We start from the raw sequence: 16,496 nt of genomic DNA on the forward strand, positions 1-16,496 counted from the left end.
GTACTTTTTTAATATTATGTATTTTTGACAAATACCATCTCTTTTACCTTAGAGGTGAGCAGCTATTGTAGTGAAAGTAAGTTAATATGATTTGACAAAGGAAATCTCAGTTCATGTTCCAGGATGTAACTTATTACCTTTATAAACAGGAGCAAATCATTTCCCCTTGTTAGCTGATTTGGAAAGAGGAGAGGTTATTAATAATGCATGCTTGCCTCATGGCATTTTGTGATATTTTGAAAAAAAAATGAATAGGAAAATATATTTATAAACTAAAAGTACTAATCAAGTTGTTACTGTGTATTGGTTAATATTCAGACTTAGTGGTTACTTATATTTTGATAATGTATATGTCTTTGGAATATAAAGCTGCTAATAATTTTGGTAAGTTGCCTTATTGTTCTAATGTTCATATGTAGTTCAAGAGAAACTTAGAAAATTTAGCTTAATACATTTTCATTTGAGCCTTCGCTTTTTCTTGGTGAATCCGGTTAAGGGCTTGTCAATTTTGTTTATTTCTCAAAGAACCAGCTCTTAGTTTCATTATCCTTTTTACTGTTTTTTTAGTCTTTATTTCATTTATTTCTGCTCTGATTTTTATTATTCCCTCCTTCTGCTGACTTTGGGCTTTGTTGTTGTTCTTCTAGCCATGTTAGGTGCGTCTTGAGATTACTTATTTGAGATTTGTCTTGCTTGTTGAGGTGGGCCTGTATTGCTATGAATTTCCCTCTTATGACGACTTTTGCTGCATCCCATAAGAGTTGCTTTGTAGTATTTTCATTTTCATTTGTCTCCAGGTATTTTTTAATTTCTCCTTTGATTTCTTTAGTGATCCAACGGTTGTACAATAGCATGTTGTTTAGTCTCCACATATTTCTGACTTTCCCAGTTTTTTTCTTGTGTTTGTTTTTTAGCTCCATAGCACTGTGGTCAGAAAAGATGGTTGGGATGATTTCAATCTTCTTAAATTTATTGAGGCTTGCTTTGTTTCCCACCATATAGTCTATCTTTGAGAATGATCCATGTGCACTTGAGAAGAGTGTGTATTCTGCTGGTTTTGGATGGAATGTTCTGTATATACCTGTTAAGTCCATCTGATCAAGTGTTTCATTTGAACCTACTATTTCCTTGTTGATTTTTTGTCTAGATGATCTGTCCATTGATGTGAGTAGGGGGTTGAGATTTCCTCCAATTGTTGTGTTGCTGTTAATTTCTGCCTTTAGGTCTGTTAATAGTTGCTTTATGCACTCTGGTGCCCCTGTGTTAGGTGCATATATATTAATAAGTGTTGTGTTCTCTTGGTGGAATGTTCCTTTTATCATTATATGCTGCTCCTCTTTGTCTCTCATTGTCTTTTTTAACTTACTTAAAAAAGTTCTTATTTAAAAAAGTGGAGTCTTCTTTGTCTGATAAAAATATGGCAACACCTGCTTCCTTTTCTTGGCCATTAGCTTGGAGTATGGTCTTCTATCCCTTCAGTCTAAGCCTGCATTTGTCTTTGGAGCTGAGATGCGTTTCCTGGAGGCAGCATATTATTGGGTCTTGTTTTTTAATCCATCCAGCCACTCTGTGTCTTTTGATTGGAGAATTCAGTCTATTTACATTTACAGTGATTATTGATATATGAAGGCTTAACATTGCCATTTTATCTCTTGTTTTCTAGCTGTTCTGTTTCCATTGTTTCTCTTCCTTTGTATTTCTGACTGCCATTTCATTTTGGTGGTTTTCTGAGGGGGAGTTCTCAGTTTTCTTTCTTTTTGTGAATTGTGGCTCTGCTGTGATTTTTTGTTTAGTAGTTACCGTGAAGATTGTATGAAAGATATTGGAGATGAGATAGTGCATTTTCTCGTAACCTCTCATCTCCATGAACCTAAGCAGGTTCCTTCCCTCTCTCTCCTCTCCCCTTCTGAGTAGTTGCTGTTACAAATTGTTCTGTTTTTACTTTTGTGTTAGTAGCTAAACTGAAGTGTTTATCATTACTTTTGATGCTTTCTTTCCCTTTCTCTTTTAAGTTGTAATTGAGTCTTTGCCTCCCTATACTGGTAGAGAGCTGCAGGTTTCTGATCATGTCTGTATTTATCTCCTTGCTCAGAGCTTTGTAGACCTTTGCCTTTTTGTTGCTGGTGTGAGGGCATCCTTAGTTATTTCTTGTAGGGGAGGTGTAGTGGCGATGAACTCCCTCAGTTTTTGTTTATCTGGGAAAGCTTTGCTTTCTTTTCTTTTTTTAGAGGAAGATTAGCCCTGAGCTAACATTTGCTGCCAATCCTTCTCTTTTTGCTGAGGAAGACTGACCCTGAGCTAACATCCGTGCTCATCTTTCTCTATATATGGGACGCCTGCCACAGCATGGCTTAATGAGTAGTCTTATGTCCGCACCTGGGATCCAAACTGGCAAACCCTGGGCTGCCAAAGTGGAATGTGTAAACTTAGCTGCTGTGCCACTGGGCTGGCCCCTGTCTTGGAAAGCTTGTATTTCTCCATTGTATCTGAAGGAAAGTTTTGCCAGATAGAGTATTCTTGGCTGAAAGTTTTTGTCTTTCAGTATTTTGAATATATTGTCCTATTCTCTCCTAGCCTGTAGGGTTTTTGCTGAGAAATCTGCTGAAAGCCTGATAGTTTCCTTTGTAGGTTAGTTTTTTCTGCCTTTCTGCTCCTAATATTTTTTCTTTATCATTAAGTTTTGTCTCTTTTACTTTTATATGCCTTGGAGAAGTTCTTTTAGCATTGATGAATGAAGTTGGGTGTTCCATTAGCTTCATTTATTGGTAAATCCTGAACCATTCCCAGGTTTGGGAAGTTCTCAGCAATTATTTCTTTGAACAAACTTTCTGCTCCTTTCTCCCACCTTTCTCCCTCTGAAATTCCGCTAATCCTTATGTTGCTTTTCCTAATTGAGTTGGATATTTCTTAAAGAATTCCTTCATCTTTTTAAAATCTTAGTTCTATCTCCTCCTCCACCTGTAGAATTTCTACATTTTTATCCTCTAGCAGACTATTTCTTTCCTCCACAAGATCCATTCTATTTCTTAATGATTCTAGATTATTTTTTATTAATTGTGTTTTTCATATCCAGAATTTCTGCTTGATTTTTTTAATAGTTTCAATCTCTTTGCTGAAGAGATTCATTGTATTGCTGAGCTCCTTGAATTGTCTTTCCGTGTTTTCTTGTAAGTTGTTGAGTTTCCTTATGACAGCTATTTTGAATTCTCTGTCATTTAGGTTGTAAATTTCTGTGTCTTCAGGATTGGTTTCTGGAGAATTGTCATTTTCCTTGTGGCCTGAAATGTTGCTGCAGTTCTGATGGTGCTTGACGAGCTGTTCTTTTGTCGGGGCATTTGTGGTATTCTTAGGACACAGATTACACCTGTTACCACTGGGGGAAAGCAGGAGCAGAGTTTATGTCCCCACCTTGTCTGCTGGAGGCTGTGGGAATATTGTGGGTGCTTGCCCCAGCCTGGGACATGTTCAGGCGCTTGTGTGGACCGTGCTTGGTGGGCAAGGCTTCCTTGCCGGACAGAGCTAGGGCCACTATTTGGTGCTTCAGGGGCAGTATGAACTCCCCCTCCCTGCCCAGAAAGTGATCACCAGCAGGCTAAAAGCTGCTTCTGCCTCTTCCCACAGCCACTAGTACATGTTCCCTCTTACTGGGCTCAGCAGCACTATGAGCGCTGGGGCGCATGGGGCCTGGGCTGTGTTTGCCCCAGCACGTAGATCTGCTGTGCTTTTTGTTCATGATCCTCAGGGCTGCTGGTTTTGGCGGGCAGGGCTTCCTCTCTGGGACCCGGGCTAGGGCCGCTCCTTGGTGCTGCAGGGGCACAATGAACTCCCCCTCCCCACCAGGAAGGTGAACCCGAGCACACTCAAGGCTGCTGTGCCACTTCCCATAGCTGCCCGGGACATGTTTCCCCTTTTGGGGCTCAGCACACTATGAGTGCTTGCTCGGGCCTGGGGTGTCCTTGCCCCAGTGTGTAGAATCTGCTGTGGTTTCTGTTTATGGTCTGTAGGGCTGGTGTGCTTGGTGGATGGGGCTTCCTCGCTGGGACCCGGGCTAGGGCCGCTCCTTGGCTCCACAGGGGCATGATGGGCTCCCCCTCCTCACTGGGAGAGCGAGAGTGATCATGAGCATGGGCTTGAGGTGGTGCATGTTCCCACTTTTGGGGCACTTGTGTGCCAGGCTGGAAAGCATTCATGTGCAGGCACAGGGCTACCAGGGGAGAGCAGGGCGTACTCACCTATCTCTGCCACTTTGCAGGTGGCTAGTCCATCCACCCTCAGGTGTATAGCTGCATGTGTCTCTCAGGCATCCTGTTGTACTGTGTGGGCTTCCTCCATTGGTCAGTGAACCATTGGTCAGTGAATGTCCCTTTAGTTGTAGTTCAAAAGGGGAAGAGACAAAGGGAATAGCTCACTCTGCCATGTTGCTGACGTCTAGCTTAATACATTTTCAAACAAAAGAATTTACAGTTGGTTTTGGGGAAGAATTGTCCAATGAGAGAATTATTACTATCTAAAAGAGAAAGTATTAAAACAAAGTATCAGTAGGTCATATCACTTTCCTAATTTGAGTATTAGAGTACAGTCATGCATCACTGAATGATGGGGATATGTCGTAAGAAATTGTCATTAGGTGATTTTGTCATTGTATGAACATCACAGAGTGTACTTACACAAACCTAGATGGTATAGCCTACTACACACCGAGGCTATATGATACTAATCTTATGGGCCCACTGTTGTATATGTGGTCTGTCGTTGACTGGAATGTTGTTATGTGGTGCATGACTGTATAAAACAAATTTCCCCCCTCAAAGTTAGGCTTGGTTACCTAGTTTTTATGAAGAATTCTTTAGACCAGTAAGTTGCGTACAACTTGACATTGCTTATCAGACAAATATCACCAGAAAAACCCATGCATTTTTTTAAAAGAATGAATAAAAATAAATCTGTGTACTTCTGACCATGTTGGAGCAACTGATACCTATTTAGTGTTCCCACCATAAACTAGAAAAGTGGGAAAGAATGTGTAAAAGCACTGTTTTCAGAAATTATACAAGAAGCAGTTCAGGGCTTTGATCGCTGAGAGAAGAGAAACAAGTGAAGTGAACTTTCTGACCCAGAGACGTTTTCCAGACTGTGGTGCAAGTCAGGGGACTCAGGGAGAGCACTGGCCTCACTGAACTGAGGAGTGAGCAATCGTAGTTCAGGGAGGGCGAGGCAGCTCAAATTTGCAGGGCAGAATATCAGAGCGGAGGGAACAATGGAGAGAAGAAGCTCCAGAAATTTGCATAGGGATCCACTTGAGCCTTTAGCTGAGTGCTAAGCTTTACACTTATAGGGTGGGGTTCCATGACGCCATCAGCGAACAATTATTAGGAGCTGCAGGCTGAAAACTATCAGAATTCACAGGGCCGGGAGATGTTCAAGTTGCAGCCAGTCAGAGAAGAAAGATAGGGTTGAACACTTGGGGACATTCGGTAGAAACCTTAGAAATGTAACACCTGAGTAGTAAAGCTAAACTAGCCATAGAGTAAAAGCTAGGGTACGCCTGACCTAGCAAAGCATAAAAACAAGCCTCGAAAGGATCCAGCTGAATCCGCAAGTAGATTAACTGCCTGCTGAAACAGAATTCAACATTCTTTGAAAGAAGACAGCAAAATCCAGACCTGTCACAATAAATATGAAAAAACTATCAACATACAAAGAAGCAGAAAACATGTGAGCTATAAGCAAGAGAAAAATCATTCAATGGAAATAGGCCCTGAAATGAGAGATGATAGATTTCTCAGACAAGTACTTTAATACAGCTCTTAAAATATATATATGAATATAAAGGAAAAACTGTAGTAATGGAAATAGAAGTGGAAATGATAAAAAAGACCCAAATAGAACTCTAAACATAAAACAAAAATCTGAAGTGAAAATTTCTTTGGATGGACTTAATAGATTAAGCAAGTAGAAAACAGTATTAGTGAACATTAAGACAAGGTAATTGAAACTGTCCCAAATAAAGCAGAGAGAGCAAAAAGACTGGAAAAAAAAATGAACAGTGCCTTAGTGACCTGAGGGAAAATATTATGTCATCTGCCTTACATATAATTAGTGTCACAGAAGGGTAAGGAGGAGGAAAATATTTATGGAAATAATAGCTGAAAAAATTTAAATTTGATTAAAAATATGAGTCCACAGATTCAAGAAACTCAGTAAACTCCAAGCAAGTTACACCAAAGAAACATCAGATGAATTGGATTTCATCTAAATTAAAAATGTATGCTTTTCAAAAGATACCATTACAAAAATAAAAGGCAGGACACAAACTGGGAGAAAAATATTTGCAATACATGTATCTGACAATTCAGAAATATCCTGAATATATACGGAGCTCTTATTACTCAGTCAGATCAGTGGTTGAGGCTAGAGATGAGTGGAGGGTACTGACTACAACGGAGCATGAGGAAACTTTTTGGGGTTATAGAAATTTTTTCTGTCTTGGTGTGGTGATGGTTAATTGAGTGTATATATTTATCAAATCTCCTGAAACAGTACAATTAAATTGGGTGAATTTTATTTCATGTAAATTTTGGCTCAATAGAGATGGTTTTAAAAATAATAAGAATTTCCAAATTTGATGTTATTTTTTATGATTTTGAGAGATTATGTTTACTTATTTTTGGAAAGTTGTAAACAATTTTTATTGAAAAAAGTTGATAACCTATCATAGAGCACTTTAATATTCTCATGGTGCTTAAATTTCAGTTTCTTAGTTCTTGTTATATCATTTGTGACCTTCATAATTAGAGTCTTGCTTGTATGGTAGGTAACTCAACTAACAGAGAAGCTGAAGAATCAGTCAGAAAGTCATAAACAAGCCCAGGAGAATTTGCATGACCAGGTGCAAGAGCAGAAGGCACATCTTAGAGCTGCACAAGACCGTGTGCTTTCCCTGGAAGCCAGTGTCAATGAATTAAGTAGTCAATTAAATGAAAGCAAAGAGAAGGTCTCCCAGCTTGACATACAGGTAATATTGAATTATGCAGTTTAATATGCGTTTGTGTGAATAAAGCATCAATTTGGCCATCAAATGTTTAAATTCTGTTTCTCTCCCTCTCTTCCTCTGTTTCCTTCTCTCTGCCTTACTTATGAATGAAAGAAAATTAGGAATAAGAATTAAATAAAGGTTGTATCTACACAGTTTGTTGAGCTTTCCCGTTTTGCCTTGTCTTTCTCTCTCTCTGACAGACTACGTCTCCTGAAACCACCAGATCTTTTAGCTTTTCTTTGTTTTCATGAAGTCTTTATTATCGTTTTTGAAATTCAAAGTAGCTTGATATTACACTGTTAGATTTCTATGTTCAATCTTTTTGTACTTTGGTTTTTTATTTTACTTTAAAATTTTATTTAAAAAATACCTTTATATGTTACCATTTTGTGTTATATAGTCTTTCAGAGGCTAATGTAGAAGTCTTTCTCAGTGAATCAGTCACAGGGTGGGAATTAAGACATGTTTCTTTCTTCATTTTCATCATTGGTTTCTTATTCTATACTGTAGTAAAGTTATAAAACATTTCTAAGCCTTGATTTTCTTTATTTTAGGAGAATAATTCCATTGGAAATAAGAAATATAATGAAATAACAGCTATGCTTATTAGAACTTGGAGAAAAAGGATACACATTTCTTTCTTTTTAAAAATGTAATTATTTGTTAGATGAGTTCTATGATAACCCAATATGTGGATATCCACTTTAAGAGAGGGAGAAGGGTTTTGGGGTTATACAGGGACGTCTTTTCATCGTTTATCCAAACGTTATTAGAAGTCTTCTCCCCTAATCATTCCGGTTTGGGGGATTATCACATACTTATTTTTCAATGTCTAAATCTTCATGTTTTTTTGCCAAAGGACTTAATATTTTTAAATAATTTAGTGACCAAAACAATTTATGTTCAAAATGGGAAATCAGGAACTAAATATGAATTAAATGACTTGTGAATTTTGTTACAGGTTAAAGCCAAAACTGAATTATTGCTCTCAGCAGAAGCAGCAAAAACTGCTCAAAGAGCAGATCTTCAAAATCATTTGGACACAGCCCAAAATGCGTTACAAGATAAACAGCAGGTAGGGGAACCTGATGCAGTTCCATGCCATAACCTGAAGTTTTGGTAGATAAATTAATTGTAAATGTGTAAAAATGATACTCAGTTTTATATAACGTTGTGATCGACTTGCTTGTTCTCGATTATTTGTCCCTGAGTTTAGAACCAGTTGAGTGGTAGATGAAGGAGTCAGACGGAGAAAAAATATCATGTTTGTTTTTGGTAAAGCTTGACTGATGTGCAGCTGTGATTGGGCTTCTTAATACTGCATTTCTACCCTTAGTCTAGCTAGACCTTGGTGTGGAGTGAAGTATGTTCTCCTCTAATTGTTGAATTGTTGCCTCATTCCATTAAGGGCCATGATTGGGAAAGAGACACAGACTTCCACACCTGTTTTTAGTAGGTAATCTGGGCCATGACCCAGATATACTTACACTTGGAAGCAGGAAAAGAGGATTGTATATTTCATCTCAGTAGTAAGAGTTACTTACTGTTCTTGCGTGTGGAAGTAAGTGGGACTGGAGAGGATAAAGAAGTTACTTTCTGCAGTACTTCTGATAGAATAAAAGCTTCCTACTTTAGGGCCAAGTCAAAATGCTGGTAGATTTTTCTTGCTTTTTACCAGGTAGGAGTTTTTACAATTTACTTTTATTTATTTATTTTTGGTAATGAAGTTTGGCCCTGAGCTAACCTCTGTGCCAGTCTTCCTCTATTTTGTATGTTGGACACTGCCGTGGCTGGATAAGTGGTGTGTAGGTCCACACCTCACATCTGAACCTATGAACCCTGGGCCACCAAAGCAGAGCGTGTGAACTTAACTACTATGCCACTTGGCTGGCCCATAAAATTTACTTTTTATTTGAGAAGTAATACTGGTTGTTGGTCCAATTTTTTTTCACAATATAGTAGTATATCAAGTTAACAAAACAAAACAAAACTGTTTTCTATATTTACCCTAAATCCCAATTGTATTTTCTTCCTTAGATGGAATGTTTGGTATTAAATTTGGTATGTATCCTTCCAGACTTCTGTAAGCATTGAACAACTATATATGTGTGTGTGTGCCCGTGCACACACAGATACTTTTCCTTTATGCACATAGAATCACTATATATGTTGTTCTGCAACTTCCTTTTTACTTACATTATTGCTAAACACATCTGGAAAGTATTTTCTAAGCACAAGATCACTGCCAGAAACTATAATGGAAAAAGTATTTATAAGAATAACCACATAAAAGTTTAAAATTTGTCTGCCAAAAAATATCACTAACAAAATTCTAAAGCAAATAGCTAAAGGATAAAACATTTGCTGAAGTGTGTCTAATGAAGGGTTACTATCTTTGATCTTTAAACCTCTTTTACATAGGAAATACGTGAACCTACAAAAAAAGGTAAATCATCAAAACTATATTAGCAATTGTTCAAGTTCATTAAGAATTAATTGCAAATTAAGACAATAATGGAATATGTCCTTATTGAAGTAAAGTGTGTGTGTGTTTAATTAACACTGGAAGGATTGGAGATGGTATAGAAGAACAAGCCACTTTTATACATTGCTAGTGGTAGTACACATTAGTTCAGCCTTTTGATGGTGGTGCGGGGAGCTGTTAGACAATATATTTCAAGAACTTGAGGATTTTTCGTATTTACTCATTTTTAGTTCTTTATCCTAAGGGAATAATCATAGCTTTAAGGATGCTGTTTGCATCTCTTTTAATAAACCCAGAAAATTTGGTAGCAATCTAAGAATCTAAAATAGCACATTTGGCTAAAAAAATGGTTTGTATCAATAAAATGGAAATGTATGCAGTCAAGTTTAATGATATTTTAGAAAATAATGTCACAGTTTCATGATGCATTGTTATTTAAAAACAAAGCAGGTTACAAGAAAACAGTATGTAAAGTGAGATCTTGTTTTTATTTTAAAAGTTCAAATGAAAAGATAGAATCTAGCATACAAAAAAAACAGGAAAGAAAGTTATCAAAACATTAATAGTGATTACCTGTGGGTGGTGGATTTTCTAGTAATTTTTATTTTGTTTTCTTCTGTGTAACCAGATATTTCAAGTGAATTGAACAAGTATCATAGATGTAATCACCATAATATTTTTTAGTGTTATTTAAAAAGATATTATCTTGAGCATTAAAAATGTTTAATTAGAATATAAAAGTCTTATTTTCTTATTAGCTTGTTTAATATCCTATTGTATCTTGGTTCCTAAAATAACTCTTCCTGGACAAAGTTATTGACCTGTTATCCATATAAACTTAGTATGTCAGGCTATGCACACCTTCAGTTCAGCTCCTTTCTGCTAGTAGGTAAACAGAACCTCACCTATATCATTAGACTGTTCTGTGATCTTATTCCAAATAGAGTCTTAAATAAATGTAGAGTTTTCATTTTACTTTGACCAAACATTTGGACACTACAATAAAGTAAACCTCACCAAAGTTTTCTTCAATTGTACTTTTCTGTAGGAGTTAAATAAGATCACTGCTCAGTTGGATCAGGTCACTGCAAAGTTGCAGGATAAGCAAGAACATTGCATTCAGCTGGAAAGTAATCTTAAAGAATATAAAGAGAAACACCTCTCTTTAGAACAGAAAACTGAAGAATTAGAAGGTCAAATTAAGGTTTGTATAAAAGAAATTGAATTTAGATTTCTTTTCTACTGCTGTGCAAAGGAAACTGATGGCCTGGATGGAATCAAAGATTTTAAATTTGTGAACAAAGGTTAAGTTGTGATGTACAATCTTTAAAAATTATAATTTTTCATGTCTTAATTTTGAATTCCATGTTTACTTTTTTTTTCCCTAAAGATTGGCACCTGGGCTAACAACTGTTGCCAGTCTTGTTCTTTTTTTTTTTCTTTCTGCTTTTTCTCCCCAAATCCCCCCAGTACATAGATGTATATTTTAGTTGTGGGTCCTTCTAGTTGTGGCATGTGGGATGCCACCTCAACATGGCCTAGTGAGCGGTGCCATGTCCGTGCCCAGGATCCAAACTGGCGAAACCCTGGGCCGCCAATTAACCACTCGGCCACGGGGCCGGCCCCCATGTTTACTTTTAATTTCTTCAAAAGCCATTGGTGGCTTTTGCAAACTTCAGTCAACATATATACTGGTTCCACTGTGAAGTATAACTATTTCAAAGAGACAGCCAACCAGGGATCTACTCTATGAGGAACTTACTTTTTTGTGGCTGTGAAGTCTCTTCTGTTCCATCATTGTGAAAGTATAACATATATGTAGTAACTTGAGAAATTTTTAACTTTAGTAGTTCCAATTTAAAGGACAAAGAACCCAGGTCAAATCCTTCTCTGATGTGTCTAGTCATTTAATGTCTTTAGTAAATCAACATGTTCCCTTTAGATGGAATCTCATCTCTTTACCTCCTTATTCCAATATAATATTTCAGATATGATGGACTTCGTCCCTTTTTAAACTTCACTTTTATACCCTTTGGATTTTGTTTCTAATTTAATAATAAATTTACGCTGTGGTAAACTGCTTCTTACTTTAACACAATTTCAAGTGAAAGTGTTGATTTACTAAAGAGATTAAATGGCTAGACATATCAGAGAACTATTTGACCTGAGTTCTTTGTCCTTTAAATTGGAAATACTGTCAGTTAAAAATTTCTCAAGTTACTATATATATATAAGTTATACTTTCACAATCAGATGAAGCACTTCTGTACAATTGTAGAATCATGGGATGTGTATATGTGTAGAGGACATCTATATAGCAATGTAACTTGGAAGAAGAATTACATTTACTATTCTGTTTATGAGTTCCATTTTCTTTTTTTTAATTTTATTGCGGTCATAATAGTTTATAACATTGTGAAATTTCAGTTGTAAATCATTATTTGTCAGTCACCATGTATATGTGCCCCTTTACCCCTCGTGTCCACTCCCCCAACCTCCTTCCCCTCTGGTAAGCACTAATCTGTTCTCTTTGTCCATGCGTTTGTTTATCTTCCACATAGGAGTGAAATCAGTGGTGTTTATCTTTCTCTGTCTGGCTTATTTGGCTTAACATAATGCCCTCAAGGTCCATCCATGTTGTTGCAAATGGAATGATTTTACCCTTTTTGTAATGGCTGAGTAGTATTCTATTGTATTTATGTACCACATCCTCTTTATCCATTCATCAGTTCTTCGGCACTTGGGTTGCTTCCATGTCTTGGCTATTGTGAATAATGCTGCAATGAACACAGGCTGCATAAATCTCTTTGAATTGTTGATTTCAAGTTCTTTGGCTAAATACCCAGTAGTGGGACAGTTGAGTTGTATGGTATTTCTATTTTTAATTTTTTGAGAAATCTCCACACTGTTTTCCATAGTGGCTGCACTAGTTTGTATTCGCATCAGCAGTGTCTGAGAATTCCCTTTTCTCCACATCTTCTCCAACATTTGTTTTTTTTTTTTGTCTTGGTGATTATAGCCATTCTAACAGGTGTAAGGTGATATCTCAGTGTAGTTTTGATTTGCCTTTCCCTGATGATTAGTGATGAACATCTTTCATGTGCCTATTGGCCGTCTGTCTGTCTTCTTTGGAAAAATGTCTGTTCGTATCCTCTGCCCATTTTTGGATAAGGTTGTTTGTTTTTTTGTTGTTGAGTTGTATGAGTTCTTTGTGTATTTTGGAGATTAACTCCTTGTAGGATATATGATGTGCAAATATTTTATCGCAGTTGGTGGGTTGTCTTTTCATTTTGTCCCTGATTTCCTTTGCCTTGCAGAAGCTGTTTAGTCTGATGAAGTCCTATTTGTTTTTTCTTTTGTTTCCCTTGCTGGAGTAGACATGTTATTTGAAAAGATCCTTCTAAGACCAATGTCAAAGGGTGTACCACCTGTATTTTCTTCTAGGAGTTTCACGGTTTCACATCTTACCTTCAAGTCTTTAATCCATTTTGAGTTAATTTTTGTGTATGGTGTAAGGATAATGGTCTGCTTTCATTCTTTTGCATGTGCCTGTCCAGTTTTCCCAAAGCCATTTGCTGAAGGGACTTTTCTTTCTCTGTTGTATCTTCTTGGCTCCTTTGTCAAAGATGAGCTGTTGATAGATGTGTGGTTTTATTTCTGGGCTTTGAATTCTGTCCCATTGATCTGTGTGTCTTTTTTTGGTACCACTACTATGCTGTTTTGATTGCTATCGCTTTGTAGTATATTTTGAAGTCAGAGATTGTGATGCCTCTAGCTTTGTTCTTTTTTCTTAGGATTGCCTTAGTTATTCGGAGTCTTTGTTGTCCCCTATGAATTTTAGGATCTTTGTTCTATTTCCATGAAGAATGTTATTGAGATTGTGACTGGGGTTGCATTGAATCTGTAGATTGCTTTAGTATGGACATTTTAACTATGTTATTCCAATCTATGTCCATGGCATATCTTTCCATTTCTTTATATCATCATCAATTTCTTTTAGTAACGTCTTATAGTTTTCATTGTATAGGTCTTTCATCTCCTTGGTTAAATTTATTCCTAGATATTTTATTCTTTTTCTTGTGATTGTAAATGGGATTATATTCTTGAATTCTCTTTCTGCTAGTTCGTTATTACAGTATAGAAAGGGAACTAATTTTTGTAAATTGATTTTGTACTCTGCAACTTTGCTGCAGTTGTTGATTATTTCTAATAGTTTCCCCAGGGATTCTTTACTGCATTCCATATATAAAATGACGTGGTCTGCAAACAGCACTTCTTCATTCTCAATTTGGATACCTTTTACTTCTTTTTCTTGTCTAATTGCTTTGGCCCAAACCTCCAGTAATGTGTTGAATGAGAGTGAGCACTCTTGTCTCATTTGGAGGGATGGCTTTTAGTTTTCCCCATTGAATATGATGTTGACTGTGGGTTTGTCATATATGGCCTTTATTATGTTGAGGTACTTTCCTTCTATACCCATTTTATTGAGAGTTTTTATCATAAATGGATGTTGGATCTCATCAAATTCTTTCTTGGCATCTATTGAGATAATCATGGAGTTTTTATTCCTCATTTTGTTAACGTGGTGTATCACCTTGATTGATTTGTGAGTGTTGAACCTTCCCTGTGTTGCTGGTATAAATACCAGTTGATCATGGTGTATGATCCTTTCAATATATTGCTGTATTCAGTTTGCCGGTATTTTGTTGGGGATTTTTTCATCATCTTATCAGCAATGTTGGTCTGTAATTTTCCTTCCTTGTGTTGTTCTTGTCTGGCTTTGGGATCCGGGTGGTGATGGCCTCATAGAATGAGTTAGGAAGTGTTTGGTCTTCCTCAATTTTTTGGAATAGTTTGAGAAGGATAGATATTAAATCTTCTTTGAATGGTTGTAGAATGTAGAATTCTCCAGAGAAGCCATCTGGTCCTGGACTTTTTTATTTGGGGGGAGATTTTTGATTACTGTTTCAATCTCTTTACTTGAGATTGTTCTGTTCAGATTCTCTGTTCTTGATTCCACGTTGGGAGATTGTACGAGGCTAAGAATTTATCCATTTCTTCTAGATAGTCCAATTTGTTGGCATGTCGTTTTTCATAGTATCTCTTATAATCCTTTGTAGTTCTTTGGTATCCATTGTAATTTCTCCTCTTCTGTTTTTAATTTTATTTATTTGAGCCTTCTCTCTTTTTTTCTTAGTGAATCTGACTAAGGGTTTGTCAATTTTGTTTATGTTCATTGATCCTTTCTACTGTGTATTTCATTTCAATTTCATTTATTTCTGCTCTAATTTTTATCATTTCCCTCCTTCTGCTGACTTTGGCTTTGTTTGTTCTTTTTCTAGTTTGATGTAGTTTAATGTTACTTCTTTGAGATTTTTTGTTTGTTCAGTTGGGCCTGTATTGCTATGAATTTCCCTTTTAGTACTGCTTTTGCTTCATCCCATATGAGTTGGTATAGTGTATTTTCATTTTTGTTTGTCTCCAGATATTTTTTTGTTTCTCCTGTAATTTCTTCCTTGATCCATTGATTGTTCAGTAGCATGTTCATTAGCATATTTGTTACTTTCCCAGCATTACTCTTGCAGTTGATTTCTAGTTGCATAGCATTATGGTCAGAAAAGGTGTTGATATGATTTCAGTCTTCTTAAATTTACTGAGGCTTACCTTTTTTCCTAGCATATGGTCTGTCTGTGAGAATGTTCTGTGTGCACTTGAGAAGAATGTGTATTCTGCTGATTGTGGATGGAGTGTTCTGTATATCTCTATTAAGTCCGTCTGGTCTAGTTTTTCGTTTAATTCCAATATTTCCTTGTTGACTTTCTGTCTGGATGATCTATCTACTGATGTAAGTGGTGTATTGAGGTCCCCTACTATTACTGTGTTGCTGTTAATCTCTCCTTTTAGGTCTGTTAATAGTTACTTTATGTACATTGGTGCTCCCATGTTAGGTGCATATATATTTATGTGTTATGTCCTCTTTGGAGTATCCCTTTTATTGTTATATACTGCCCTTTTTCGTCTGTCATTGCCTTTTTATCTTGAAGTCTGCTTTGTCTGATATAAATATGGCAACACCTGCTTTCTTTTGTTTGCCTTTAGCTTGGAGTATCATCTTCCATCCATTCACTCTGAGCCTGTATTTGTCTTTAGAGCTGAGATGTGTTTCCTGGAGGCAGCATATTATTGGATCTTGTTTTTTAATCTATCCAGCCACTCTGTCTTTTGTTTGGAGAATTCAATTCATTTACATTTAGAGTGATTATTGATATATGACACTTAATACTGCCAGCTTATCACTTGTTTTCTAGTTCTAGTATTTCCCTTGTTTCTCATCCCATGTATTTCTGACTGCCAGGTCAGTTTGGTGTTTCTCTATGATGGTTTTCTTAGTTTTCTCTTTATTTATCATTTGTGTCTTTGTTCTGATTTTGTCTGTAGGGGTTACCATGAGGTTTGTATAAAAGATCTCTGACAGCGTCTTATTTCCTTAGTCTAAGCAGTTTTCTTCCCTTTCCACTTCCCCATTTAAGTTATTGTTGTCACAACTTATTCTGTTTTGTGTTGCGAGTTTGTGATTAAAATGAAGGCACTGTAGTTATTTTTGATGCTTTCTTTCCGTTTATCTTTAGTGTTATAATTGTTTGCTAACCTGTTCCGATAGAAAGCTGCAATTTTTTATTTTGTCTGTTCATTTATCTCCTTGCTCTAGACTTGTAAACCCTTTATCTTTTTTCAGATATGAGGACCTTCTTGATCATTTCTTGGCGGAGGGTCTTCTGGCTATGAACTCCCTCAGCTTTTGTTTATCTGGGAAATTTTTTTTTCTCCATCATGTCTGAAGCATAGTTTTGCTGGATAGCATATTCTTGGCTGAAAATTTTTGTCTTTCACTGTTTTGGATATATCACTCCACTCTCTCCTATCCTCTAAGGTTTTTGCTGAGAAACCCACTGAAAGCCTGATAGGGGTTCCTTT

At 36.6% G+C, this 16,496-nt stretch overlaps 1 protein-coding gene across 3 annotated transcripts in view; it reads left to right on the forward strand.

Annotated features, from left to right (window-relative positions):
* Positions 1-16,496, forward strand: part of EEA1 (early endosome antigen 1) — a 157,162-nt gene that overhangs the window by 83,520 nt on the left and 57,146 nt on the right. For all 3 annotated transcript variants that reach the window (XM_046646282.1, XM_046646281.1, XM_046646283.1), the window contains 3 exons: positions 6,815-7,015; positions 7,998-8,111; positions 10,570-10,725. In XM_046646282.1, the coding sequence (XP_046502238.1) occupies positions 6,815-7,015; positions 7,998-8,111; positions 10,570-10,725 (471 nt within the window). The remainder of the gene's footprint in view (positions 1-6,814; positions 7,016-7,997; positions 8,112-10,569; positions 10,726-16,496) is intronic.

This window comes from Equus quagga, chromosome 19 (genome assembly GCF_021613505.1).
Source record: "Equus quagga isolate Etosha38 chromosome 19, UCLA_HA_Equagga_1.0, whole genome shotgun sequence".
Classification (NCBI taxonomy): Eukaryota; Metazoa; Chordata; class Mammalia; order Perissodactyla; family Equidae; genus Equus; species Equus quagga.